General features: G+C 37.6%; 1 protein-coding gene across 2 annotated transcripts; it reads left to right on the plus strand.

Annotated features, from left to right (window-relative positions):
• The first annotated feature begins 9,063 nt into the window (after positions 1-9,063).
• LOC114416764 lies at positions 9,064-12,889 on the plus strand. Of its 2 annotated transcripts, none has more exons than XM_028381758.1 (6): positions 9,064-9,207; positions 9,337-9,407; positions 10,115-10,300; positions 10,516-10,555; positions 12,348-12,452; positions 12,549-12,889. In XM_028381758.1, the coding sequence occupies exons 2-5, from the start codon at positions 9,405-9,407 to the stop codon at positions 12,428-12,430; spliced, it is 312 nt and encodes a 103-aa protein (XP_028237559.1). In that variant the 5' UTR covers positions 9,064-9,207; positions 9,337-9,404; the 3' UTR covers positions 12,431-12,452; positions 12,549-12,889. The 2 variants fall into 2 exon arrangements, with proteins under 2 accessions (XP_028237559.1, XP_028237558.1); XM_028381757.1 differs by having other exon boundaries at positions 12,348-12,426.
• The last annotated feature ends 718 nt before the right edge of the window (positions 12,890-13,607 follow it).

A 13,607-nucleotide genomic window follows, 5' to 3' on the forward strand; every position in this document is an offset into this window, starting at 1 on the left:
TGAGGAAATCAAACCTACATAGTTCTTTTAGAACTAAACATTTGGTTATGTTGTTTTTATCTTTTTTCGCAAGATTGATTTTAACCGAACAAAAGTCGTTTAAGGCATTGGACCATTAAACGATCTTTTGATTATTTTAAAAGGAGAGAAATGTTAAGGCATTGGACCATTAACAATCTCTTGGTTGTGAAAGAAGAGAAACGTTAAGGCATTGGACCATTAATGATCTCATGTTTTTTTGAAAAGGGATGTCAATAAAAGCGGGGCTTTTGCTCCTACGTATCCTCGATTTGTGATGAGGAACTCAGACCTACATAGTTCTTGCAAAAGCGGTAAAGTTATGTGTTGATTTTATACTTTTGAATGGTCCATATTAACCGATAAAAGCAAAGAGGACCATTTTAAAGCGTTGGACCTTAAAACGGTTTTAAGTGACTTTTGCGGACAAAGCTTGGTTTGTGAGTTGATTTTAGCCTTAGTTTCACTTTGGTTATTAATCAATTCATTCAAGGAAACTTTCAAAGAAAAAACGTCCGATTGTTTTTTTTATTATTTTTTTTCAAGATATTTTGATTTTTTTTTCAAGATATTTTGATTATTTTATTATTATTATTATTCCTTTTTTTTATTTAACCGAGGTTACAGCGTTAACGATCGGTTGGATTTTATTTAAACAGTGATTAACCGAGATTACAACACAAATGATCAGTTGAAATACATTTTTATCAATTATTAGGTGAGAACGACTTAAATAAACGGTTAAAAGCTCGTTAAATCGAAAAAAACAAAACCGAAAGTGAATGAGATGAAGATGAAAGCAAACAAACAAGAAATGAATTGAAAGCCTCGGATTCGAACACTTACCGGTTGAAGAACGAAGAACGGCGAAAAACGACGAAAAATCATCACGGAATCACCCACAAAAACGTCTCGGAAGTGTTACGGAGGCACCTCGGCTTGGATTTTCTTCACGGAAACACATTTTTTCACCCAAAACAGCTGAAATGCATAGCATAGGGGTCAGGAACCCTTTGGAACAGCCCCCTCTGCCTATTTATAGAAAAAAGGAGGTGGTGCTTGCCGCCCAGCTCGCCCAGGCACTCCCCTTTTTACTAAGTTAACCCCCCCTTTTTCGTAATTTATGGAAAAGTTATAGAAGTCTTACGGAACCATATTGAACTTGATTTTTTCTTTTTTTCTCTTGCTTCTCACCCATATTAAGTGAAATATGCTTATTTAGGGTTACGGGAATTTTACGAAAGCATTACGGAAGCCCCAGAAGACATTTTTCAACAAAACGGGGGAGGAGGTTGCCGCCCAGCTCGCCCAGGCGAGCTAGGTTTCTTCCTCCTTAAGCAACCTAGCTTCCAAAATATTCTGGAAGGGGCCAGATTTGAAAATTGCTATTTACACCCCTAGCTTGATAAGTTCACCCCCTCCATTTTTGTGTTTTTGGCCAGTTTCCCTCCGAAACATCCCAGAACTTTATGGATTCCACGGCGATGGGTGTTAAACATTTTGAAGTGGTCAAACGAAAGTTGCATGCCGACAAACAATGGTCCTCGGACGAAATTAGGGTATGGCAACTTCCATCATGGAAACCATTTGATCTTTCAGAGCCGACATGTGGGCTTTCATCTGTTCTTACACTTCCTCTACATCACCCATAGCCCTAGATTTAGAACGGGTTCGATAGGGGTGCCTCAGAGCGCGCTTAGTTATGGTGTTACTTCGATGAGGAACAAAATGTAGTGAGTATGCGACAAGGAATTCAAACATGTATGCATGCTAGAGATAAATTATCAAAGCATTGGATTCACACAGGTTTTTTTAAGTAAACTCATGGAATTAAACCAACCTCATCTTATTAGAGAACAAAAAGGTTTTAACTAGCCAAAATTAGAGTGACAATACACTTGCCTTAACGGCTCCTAATTATGTGAGCCATTAGATCAATCATGTGATGGCAATTGTTGAGGAGCCCGTGAATTTCTTCAGGAGACGAGTACAGGTGTGTCATTGCTTTGGCCTTAGCTAGCAATTGGGAAAGCTCTTGACTTCCATTCAAAGTAAAGGTGAATCTATCCATCCACATCATTGTCTCTATGTGCAATGAGTCGATTACCCTTTCCCTTGCTTCCCTTTCCACTGATATCTTGGTGTACTCATCCTCTAGCCTTTGCTCGTGAGTCGCCGCTAGGTTTAGCTTCTTTTTGCACTCATAGATGGCGGCCCACATATTCCCTTCAGTCTTGCTTAACTGTTGAGACAAATTTCTTTTCGACCTAAGGCAAGCCTTTAACTCATCTTTCAAGATCATGCCTTCGACCTGCGACTGATCCCTTTCGTCTCTTCGGAGCTTGAGCTCACTGTTGCTGCCCCCATAAAGCCCCTTTCGTCTCTTCGGAGCTTCAGCTCACTGTTGCTGCCCCCATAAAGCCCCTCAAAACTTGTTTCGGTCGTGTTCTTCCTTTCGGGCCCTCTTTGTTTCTCGTTCCAAGGCTTCGGTGGTGGCCATATTCACGTTGCCTAGTTCATCGTACTCTCTTCAGACTTTGATGGCTGTTGACTTGAACTTCTCTTTGACTGCTCAGGCTCTTTCATGCTCTGCCTTTAGGGCTTGTACCTCATCGCTTTCTTCTGGAGCTTCAGCCTCTTCATCTCTCGCAACCCTTAGCTTTGGGAGCCAATCCAATCCTTGTGTCCGGACTCTCAGCCATTTTTGATAGCCACCGATGGTCCCATTACTACTTCCCCTAACCTTTTTGTCCTTCCTTCGCACCACATCCCATGCCTTGCGAACTCCTTGAAGTACCCTCACGTTGGGGTCACTGAAACCCCGTGCGATGAAAGGCGTGATGCTTTCCTCTGATGGCGCTCCTCTCATGGGGTAGCCAAGCTGTCTTATGGCGAGGATGGGATTATAATTAATACAACCCCTTGTTCCTATCAAGGGAACATTTGGAAATCCTTCGCACAAGGAAAGAATCACGTTTCTTCCTTCCTTCCAGCGAGGGAACCAGTTAACGGATGCTCCCTCCATGCTAGCCAAGAGCTGGTCCCAATTCGCCTTTCCTTTCTCGACGCACGAGCGGTGACCTTGTAACGGAAAGACGGGCCTACCTTCTTGGTGAAAAAGGTACGAAACCAGCCACACATAGAAAGACGGTGTAGAACAAACAACTCTTGTGCCACTCTTTTCGCATCTCTGGTCGAACGTGTCATACATGTCGGCCAAAATGGCGATGACCGGGCTTTCCTTGCTATGGTAAAAGGCGAGAAAAGCGTCAATTGCTGCTAGGTCCACTAACCCTTCCATATTTGGAGAAAGGACAACCACGAAGATCAAAAGCGCCAAGATGTCAATAAAAGAAGCCCATTCGCCTTGATTTGCCAATGCCTTGGCCTTTTCCTCCAAACACCTCCTTGGTACTCCAACTACCCCATTCCTGTTTTGCTTTACCTAGTTCAACTCTTGCGCCGAGATTTTCACTACCTTGGCAACTCTAGCCATGGAGGGATAGAACCCAAAGAAAAGATATGGCTTCCTTCCTCCTAGTGGGCATCCCAGGATTTCTTCAAACTCTTCCACAGTCGGCACTAGCTGGAAATCCTCAAATGTGAAGCATCTCAAGGGCTGGTCATAATACTAGGTAAGGGATGCAATCGCTTCCACGGAGACTTCTACTGTAGCTAGGTGTCAAATCTTACCATAGGCTTTGCGGAAGCTTGCCATTGAAGTTGACCCATCAATTGCCCCAACTCTCATAAACTAGTGACCTCTAAGCTCTTGATTTTGACTTGATAGAACCTTTACTTGAGCAGAGGTGTTTGATTTGATCCCATGTTTATGGTTGAAAAGTTCGGTGAATCAATACTTTGGCATCTATCATCGGATGGATGCATGAAGAGATGCTTATGCTGTGCATGACACAAATGTATTTTACAGACACGAGAGCCCGAAAAATTTATCTCTTCTTACTTGCAACATTTGGCGGCGCAGTGCCCCATGTATGCACTTAAGAAGGTGATACGGACCTTCCGGCTTCCCGTGACAAAATGACAAGACCAAAAATACAATGTGTGCATGATGACGGGATGCAGACATAAAATGCGCATGGTTTATAGCGCAACAAGGGGATGTACAAGCATGGTAATATCATCACATAATCGTACATGAGAGACGCTCATGACATTTAGAGGATATGCATAGCAGTGTTTAAAGAAAACAAAACATGCAGCGTGTTCGCTTGTGCCCCTATTTTAGGAACCTAAACGAGAGGAACTAAAAGGCTTTTAGTGATAATTCCCAAGGCAGTTATATCTCTCTCACTGGTTTCTAGAGATATCATTCCCTTTGATATCAACGTTGTGACGGTAGGGACTACCAGCAACAACATATCATCAAAGAGAAAAACTCTAGATGAGGTTTCACTATCATTAAGCAAGTCAGAGACTTAGCATGATCACAGATTCACCTCCACTTCCTATGTTTCCACGGACCCGAGTATTGGGCCCTTTTTCAACTCACCGTGTGTGCAAAAAGTGTTGGTGTTTATGTGCATCAAATGGATAAATATCTACCTCATGCATACATTAAAAACACACTGACGCATCCAAGAGTTATATACAAGAACATAAGAGAAATAAAAGGAAATCGACAAAAGGGAAAGTCATGATATTGCACAAGATTTAAAAGACCTAACTCTCTAAAAATAGTCCCAGTGGAGTCGCTAACTGTCGCAACCTAACCTTCGGTGGAGGGCGATGCGAGACTCACGGGTGCGTCTTCCAAGGGAGGAAAATGCATGGAGTCGCCACCAACATTTATTTATGGAAAATGTTAGAAAAATTGATACGTGTGGGTCTACGAACTTTAAGTATGAGAGGTTCGGGAGTTGTTTTTACGCACGGGGAAGGTATTAGCACTCCATACGTCCGTCACAAGGGACGACAAACTTTAATCCAATGTGCAAAATCATGACTTTAAGTTATTTTTATTTTTCCTTTTTATGTTTTTTTATCTTTGAGGTCGACAAAAGCGGGGCTTTTGCTCCTGCGTATCCTCAATTGCGATGAGGAACTCAGACCTACGTAGTTCTTTAGAAAGCGGTAAAGTTATGCGGAGTGTTGATTTTATACTTTTGAACAGTCTATTTTAACCGGTAAAAGCAAAGAGGACTGTTTAAGGCATTGGACCTTGAACGGTTTCAAATGACCTTTTCGCGGACAAAGTTGGTTTTGTGAGTTGATTTTAGATTTAGTTTCACTTAGTTATTTCTCAACTCATTTAAAAGAGAACTTTCAAAGTAAGATGTTCAGTTAGAACTTACTTATTTTTTATTAACCGAGCTTACAACGTGAACGATCTATTGAATTTTATTTTAACGATGATTAAATGAGATTACAACACAAACGATCGGTTGAAATTCATTTTATCATTCATTAAGTGTGGTTATGGCTTAAACGATCGGTCAAAGCATGTTAAAAGCGAAGAAAAAAGAATACCGAAAGTAAGTCAGATGAAGATGAAACATAATGAATTCAAAGCTTCAAAAATTGAAATCTAACCGGTTGAAGATCGACGAACGATGAAGAATGGACGAAGAACGGCGAAGAACGTTAGCAGAATTGACCACGGAAGCGTTACGGAAGCGTCTTGGCTTGGATTTCTTCCTTCTTTCTTATTCTCCTCACTAATTTTAAGTGAATTCTGAGTGCCAAAGATGTTGAACCTTTTTTCCTCAACCCCTCACGCCATTTTATAGCAAAAATGAGGGAGCTGGTTGCCGCCCAGCTCGCCCAGGCGAGCTAGGTAGCATCCACCCAAAGTAACCTCCCTCTAGAATATTCCAGATGGGCCCAGGGATAGGTACACCTCCCTAAATTGATCAGTTCACCCCCATTTTGTGTTTTTGGCTTATTTCCTTTCGAAACGTTACGAAACTTTATGGATTACGCAGTAATGGGTGTTAAGCATCTCAATTTAGTCAAGAAAGGTCTGCATGTTGACAAACAATTGTCCCCAGACAAAATTAGGGTATGACAATACTCTACCTTAGAAACCCCAAAATAGCACTTAATCCTCTTAGCAAACAAGGAATTCACCCTCATAGTTACCAAAAACTTTGTGTAAATGAAACAAATAGTCCTCCAATGAACAACTATAAACCAAAATGTCATCAAAGAACACCAACAAAAACTCCTTAAAAACTGAGTTCATAAGCCCTTGAAATGTTATAAGTGCACTAGTGAGACCAAAGGGCATCACTAAGTATTCAAAATGCCCAACATGAGTCATAAAAGCAGTCTTATACACATCATCAGGATCCATTCCCACTTGATTATATCCTGACCTCAAATCGATTTTGGAGAAAATTCTAGAACCAGCCAATTCATCCAATAGATCATCTACTAAAGGAATTGGGAACTTGTTCTTAATTGTATGCTTGTTAAGATCCCTGTAATCCACACACAACCTCCATGATCCATCCTTTTTACCCACCAAAACTATTGGGCTTGCAAAGGGACTACTATTGTTTTGAATTATACCAGTCGCTAAGTATTCTTGTACCAACTTATCAATCTCATCTTTCTACTGTTTAGCATACCTGTATGGTCTCTAACTGATAGGGCCAACACCTGGAACTAGTGGAATTTGATGGTCATGACCAGGTCTGCTAGGAGGTAACCCACTAGGTTCCTGAAATAAATCAGAGAACTCATCCAACAACTTGACAACAACAGGAGGGACTTCTTTATCAGCAGCTTGAGTAGTAAGTGAGTTCAGAAGACCTCTTTGTCCATCACATACTTGCAAAATTGACAAATGAACACCAGTTGACATAACCTTCCCTAATTGTTTCTTCTTAACTGTTTTCAACCCAGTAGAGGCCCCTCTCAACACATGTCTCCTTCCCTTAACAAAGAACTCCATCTGCAACTTATTAAAATCCCATACAATATCACCTAAGGAAACCAGCCACTCCACTCCCAAGACCAAATCGCAGCATCCTAATGGAATGAGTAACATATTAGAAGTGAATTTGGTTTGCTGAATTGTCCACCGGAATCCTCTAACGACTGTAGACACGTTTAACTTTGTACCATCAGCAACCACCACACTCAGGGAATCAAAAGCATCAATTTTGCAACCAATCTCTTGGCCACCTCAATGTCCAAAAAATTATGGGTACTCCCACTGTCAATCAACACATGGAGAGGCTTCTTTTGGTAGTAGCCTGTCACATGCATGGTGTGGAAATTGGCAATTCCCGTGAGGGCATGGACAAAAATTTGAGGATCTGTAGAGCTGGACCCCATTGAGTTTTCAAGCAAAACTTCTTTCTCTGCACCCACCTGTAACTCATCCACTTCCATCACATGCAGTTTCAGTGTTTTATGACTCAATCCAGGCTTAGGCGTAAAGGATTCATCACAGAAATAACATAACACTTTTGCCTTTCTATCACTCATATACGCAGGGGTTAAAGTTTTAGAGGCTTGTTGTTTTGTTTTGAGGGTATCCTGCGTCTTGGAAATAGTCTTAGGAGGTGTAGGCAATAATGGTGGCTTAGAAGAAGCCTCGGGTTTAGATTGCTTAGTCCAAGATTTTGTAACAGAACCATGCATAGTTGCTGCCTCATGCATTTTTGCTAATGTGAAGGCACATCGGACAAATTTTGGTTGAAATATTCAAACAAGCAACTCAGCCTATGTTCCTCACTCGGATCCAAACGAGCTACAATAGCATCAAAAGCTTCATGGTACTCCACTACCGATCCTTTCTGCCTCAATTGCATCAATTCGGTCATAGGATCATCACATACTTCGCCAAACCTTTCAATTAAAATTCTCGTATATTCTGGCCAAGGTGGTAAGTTTTGCAATCCTACAGATTTCACATAAGAGTTATGACATTGAAGGGCTTTCCCTTCGAAATGTACCACCGTCAACCATACCTTAAACTCCTCAAGTGTGTTATCAATAGAAAAGAACGTATCACGTTGAATTAACCATTGTTTAACACCATCACCAGAAATATGCGGGAAATCAATTCTAGCTAGACGTGTTCCACAAGAATAAGAAGATCTCTCACCTCGAATTGGGTTTCCCCCCGTTGGAGAAAGATTTGTGCCATTACTCTTGTTGTGTAAAAGGTCCTGCATATGCTGCGACATCGACAAGGCTAACGACTGCGTCAGGGAATTATGAAGAGTTTGCTGCATCGAAGTTGCCATCTCCATGAATCTTTCATCAATCTTGGAACTGAGACCATTTTCCATGAGATCTTCAATTTCATGTTTGAGAATGTGATTCTGTGTAGCATCCGCCATGGCTGGTCATGCTTGGAAGGTTATAGACTGATACCACTTGTTAAGGTAAATCTAGGAGAAGACTCAAATAATTACGGAGAATAGTAGGGAAGTCAATGACGAAATGACATTCGAATCTTATTAGAAAGGAAATGGAGATACAAGAGTGTTATTTAGAAAATTTCTAATAAAAAATTGAATCAAAGAGGGTCAACCTCTATTTATGGGTAACTACCCCTCTAACAACTGTCTAACAACTCCCTAGTTGGAAAAGTATGTTATTCTAACTACCCCTTGACTAATTACAATTAAATCTCTCTCTTGATGCTGTATTCCCTCTTATTACAAAAGTGTGATTTATTTACAAAAATATCCTGTATCACTCAATTATATACTAAAAAAAATTAAAGGACGTATTTTAAATAAAATAAAAAAATCAAATTATATATTAAGTCTAAAACAAATAAAGAACCTAAACCAATTGGATATAATTAAAAAGGTTTAAATAAATTTTATTTTCATAGCTACATTTTTTTTAATTTTTACAAAATATATTTATTTTAGTTTTTGATATCTAAAATATTTTTTACCATTCAAAGTATTTTAAAAATAAAAAATAAAACATATACATATTACAAGGATTAAAACCTAAAAACAATTATAAGGACGAAAATAAAAAAAATAATTACAGAAAAAATACTTAAACCTAATTAAGAACATAAAAGATCGTGAATAAAAAGAAAAAAAAATGGAAAGAGAAAAAGCGATGAATGTTCAACTTCAGTGTGATTTATTGGAATAGAAAAATAAACCGAGCGAAGCGCGTTAAAAAGTGAAGGCGTGAGAATCCTTCTTCCGAATCTGACACTACACAAAATTCACCAATTCCCAGGTACTCTCATCCCCCTTTTAACAAATCAAAACGCTTCAAATCAATAATTGTCTTCGCAAAGTTCCCCATTATACTGAAAACCACACTATTAAGCGTTGTTTTCACTTTTTTCTTTTTTAATTTCTTCAGTTCCGTGGACTGCAGCACCCTTAGATTTCGTTACCAAAGACAAGGAGAAGCACCGGAAGCGTAATAAAATGGTATGTGAATAAATTTTCTGTGCTGTTCGAATTGTTGTTCTCTGTGTTGAAACTACTTGGAGGGTTACTATGGAATTTTACAGTGAAATATGGCTTCAAACTGAAAGTTAAGAACAAAATGTTTTTTCTCTGCTTGTGTCTATAGGCTGTGAAAAATAATAAAAGAAAAAAGGATTTGATAAAAGCAGTTGCTTTTGCCGTGGTTTCATGAGAAAGGAAATAGGGGAGATCATGTATGCATGTACATCAAATTGCCCTCTTTTAACAGTGTGTTAGTGCTTGAGGCTTGAGAAATTCATTGGATTTTATATAGTTGTGAATTGTGATGTTTAGGACTTGGGAGATCATGAAGATGTTTATAGCTTGTTTGATTTTTTTTTTTTGTTTCCTTTAAGCTACACATTGAATTACTGCGGTTGGATCATGCTGCCATATGATAGTTTGGTTTGTGTTTCTAAAAGAACAGGTTATTCCCTGTTTTCTTTCACTTTCATTATCAATTTCTGGAGGCCTCTGCCTGGTGTGCTTTAACATGGTATCATGTTCAATTATAAAACGGATACTCCAAGCTATGATAGGCTGTTGGGGCTATGATGCTGATCTTGCTCATAGCATAGATGGGGATATGTTAGCTAATTATTTTTGGATATCTGTTGAATTATGAGCAATTTGGAGTGATTTCAATCCAAACTGTCGTTTATTGGCAGGATATGTACATTCGTGTTAAACGTAGTAAGACAACCTACTTCATTCGGTGCAAGCCATCTGATAAAATTCTTGACATAAAGCAGAAGTTGCAAGAACTTATTGATCAGCCAGCTATTAATCAACGGTTAATTTTACCTGATACAGGAGAAGTATTAGAAGACTCTAAGACTCTGGCAGATCAAAGGGTAAAGTAGCAAAACATCACACTTCATGTGATGTACATTTTTCATGAACTTTTTTTTAATGCTTGCATTTATATCTGTTATATAATTCCTGGGTCTTTTAACATACCAGTTCTTAATCTCTAACTGGCTAAAATGTTCTACTTGCTCCTCTTATAACTTATACCTGCGCTACATCTTATAGGTGTTGACAATTTCCTTTAATTTTTTCTGTTCAGGTTGAAAATGATGCTGTTGTTGCACTGACCTTGAGAAAAGGTAATGGGTTAATGTTATCCTTTTCCTTGCTGCCTATTTACTTAGTTTCCTTTCTTCCTTCACTGGTTGTGTGCAGAGTCCTATTGCTTGTTGTCTATGTTGTGCATCAAAGGATGCATAGGAGTTATGTGCATTTGGTAATTTTAATCACTTAACTCCTTTACTTATCTACAATTCTAACCATTTGGTATTTTTCTTTTGAAAAATACATTTGTTTTTCAATTTATAGAATCTTGAAACTAATCATAGTGGGTTCTTTAATAAATAAAAAAATGTTTCTTTTACTCTATAGCTAGACAATATTCACATTCCTGTTATTCAAGAATAGGAGTCATTTGAAATCTATATTGTACAACCAAGCCTTATCCCACTATTCTAAATTTGTTTAATGTTGTGAATTGTGATAGAGAAATAGATGTGGATTGTGGAGACAACCTTTGGAAGCACATGACTTTTAAGTAAAAGTTAGATGGAGTATATGAAATGTAAGTTTAGCAAGAGGTGCATCAGTCCTAACTTGGCTCTTTGAGAGGATTAAAACGAAGGCATTAGAAAGAAAGTTGAGATAGCATCTGTTGTAGAAAAAATGGTAGAATCTAACCTGAGGTGGTTTGGGCATCTATGCAGAAGACCCGTAGAAGCCCCACTTAAGAGGGTAGAAAGTAGTCCTATGTGGTAAAGTGAGGCTGAAAAAAATTATAGGCTAAACCATTAAGAAGAATTTAGAGGTCAATGGCTTCTCCATGGACATGATTTGTAATAAAACATTATGGTGGCATTTAATCCATGTAACTGACCTCATGTAGTGGGAAAAGACTTTCTTGTTGAATTGTGAATTGTTGCACCATAGTTCATTACTTTTAGTTTTAAGGCTTCCATGGGACTTTTTATTTGGCACTGGCTTCCCTTTATCTACTGTACAAGGGTCTGGCACCAGTGACCTATTGTCCTTTTGGATAATCTTATTGTTCTCCCTTACCAAATAAATACTAATCAAATGCATTCTTCTTACAAGCTTCTTGCTGCTTTTATTATGGAATCATATTACAATGTTCTTGTCAATTTTAGTAGAGGAACTGAACTCTCAGTTTTTGCTGTATTCTTATTCCCAACATGAAAAAAAAAGAACCAATTGTTATAGGTAATTAGCATGTTATGACCGCTTAGAATTGCATCCATTATTTGTTTATTACCTCAAAAAAATCGTTTCAGTTGGATTTCACTGCTATTGTCAAGGTCAAAACTTTTTGTTTCAAATTTTGCTAAAACATATCATGTTCTTTTAATTGAGTTTACCAAGGTTGGGGGAAGCCAAAGGGGCAAAGAAGTAAATAGTTCTTTTCAATCCAAAAGTTAACTTGAGCTGCAGTTGTCAAGTGATTGATTGGACTGAGATTCTTCCTGAAATTAAAATTGTCACTGTAAAGTGATGATTCACATATTTTGGGGATATCTAATATGGTTCAGTGGTAACTAATGGAAATCTTTTTTGAAGATATTCATGAAGATCCTGTGAGTGTCCATTTTATTGATCCTTTTAACTTTTGATCCTAAAGTAACTACCCCCCGGCCCCCCTCTTTTTCCTTTCTCCCAGTTTTGAGGTGATCTTCACAATCACATGCAGCTGGCATTTACGTGTAGCTTATATTCTCTTCTTCTCTAGTTGTTGCAGATATTCCTGTAACTTTCATTATGACTGTCTGTTAAGGAATTATTATGCATGTGCCTGCGCTATTTACTTTTGCTTTTCAGAAACAACATAATGAAGAGTTATCCTTCTGTTGTTTCCAGATGAGAATGAGTTTGAGGAGGTCAACATTGTCCGGCCAAATGATTTCTACCAAGCTCGGGATGCGGATGGTGCGAATTGGTAAAGCCATACTCCAATAATTACTGGTACCTTGCCCATGGAATCATTGATAATATTATTCTAACACCTTAACTGAAACTTCCATGTTTTGAGCTAAGAGTACTGTCCCATTAATTTTTCAGGTGGTATGATGAAATCCACAATTGCTCAGGAAACATTTTCAAACGATTGATCAAATGTAGGGTTAATGACGTGCTTGTTTGTATAATACTGAATTTATTGCCTTGAGAGAATATGGCACTTTATTTTCTTTGGTAAAATGAAGAATTAAAGAAAGCAAGTTACATCAGTGACATAGAGTCCGTCCACTGGTGTGCATAAGTGCAATGGTTTTATATCATATTAAATCAAATTAGTGAATAAGGTCTAGTAGATTTAGATTGGCTTTATACCAATGTGGGTTAAATATATTCTTAGTAATTCCAAATAGGACAAAATTTGTTTTGTCCTTCAAAATTGGTCTCATTTTATGAAAATGTATTTAATAAAAAAATCTATGCTTTTGGTTCCTCATTTATAGAAATAAGGACTAAGTGACACATTTTTTTTTTTATATAAATGAGATAAAAAGAGATAATTTACCTTTGAAGTTAATCTTGAAATTTTATTGCTTTTGAAATTTAAATATGGTAGTCCTTTAGCATTGCATTGGAAAGGTTAAATATGTATTTTTATTTATTATAAACTGAGAAACAGAATGACACTAAAATACTTTGAAGTTAATCTTGAAATTTTACTGCTTTTGAAATTTATTTTCTAGGAGTATCAAAGTTTTAACACTTCCAAAATTTAATTTTCAAAAGTATATAAGAATACTTCATAATTTCTGGAGGTAATTTTACATATTTTTGAAAATTGAATTTCAGAAATATACAAATTTTTTATACACCTAAAATTTAATTATTGAAAAGATGAATTCACCACAGGTAGAGGGGCATTGTTGAAATAAAAGTGGAAAAAATATTTTGAATCTCTATATTTTTATTGATAAATTTGCTCTTCAAATTTTAATTCATCATTTTTTTATTTATGGAGGGACTAAATTTAAATATCTTTAAAAGTTTGAAGACTAAATTCATTAATATGAAAGTAAAGAGACTAGAAACATATTTTCAATAAAATTTGATAAAAATGAGAGTAGTGTGCTTAGAATCAATGTTATTAAAATTGGACCAGTTCAA

The sequence above is a fragment of the Glycine soja genome, chromosome 6, assembly GCF_004193775.1.
Source record: "Glycine soja cultivar W05 chromosome 6, ASM419377v2, whole genome shotgun sequence".
In the NCBI taxonomy this organism is placed as follows: Eukaryota; Viridiplantae; Streptophyta; class Magnoliopsida; order Fabales; family Fabaceae; genus Glycine; species Glycine soja.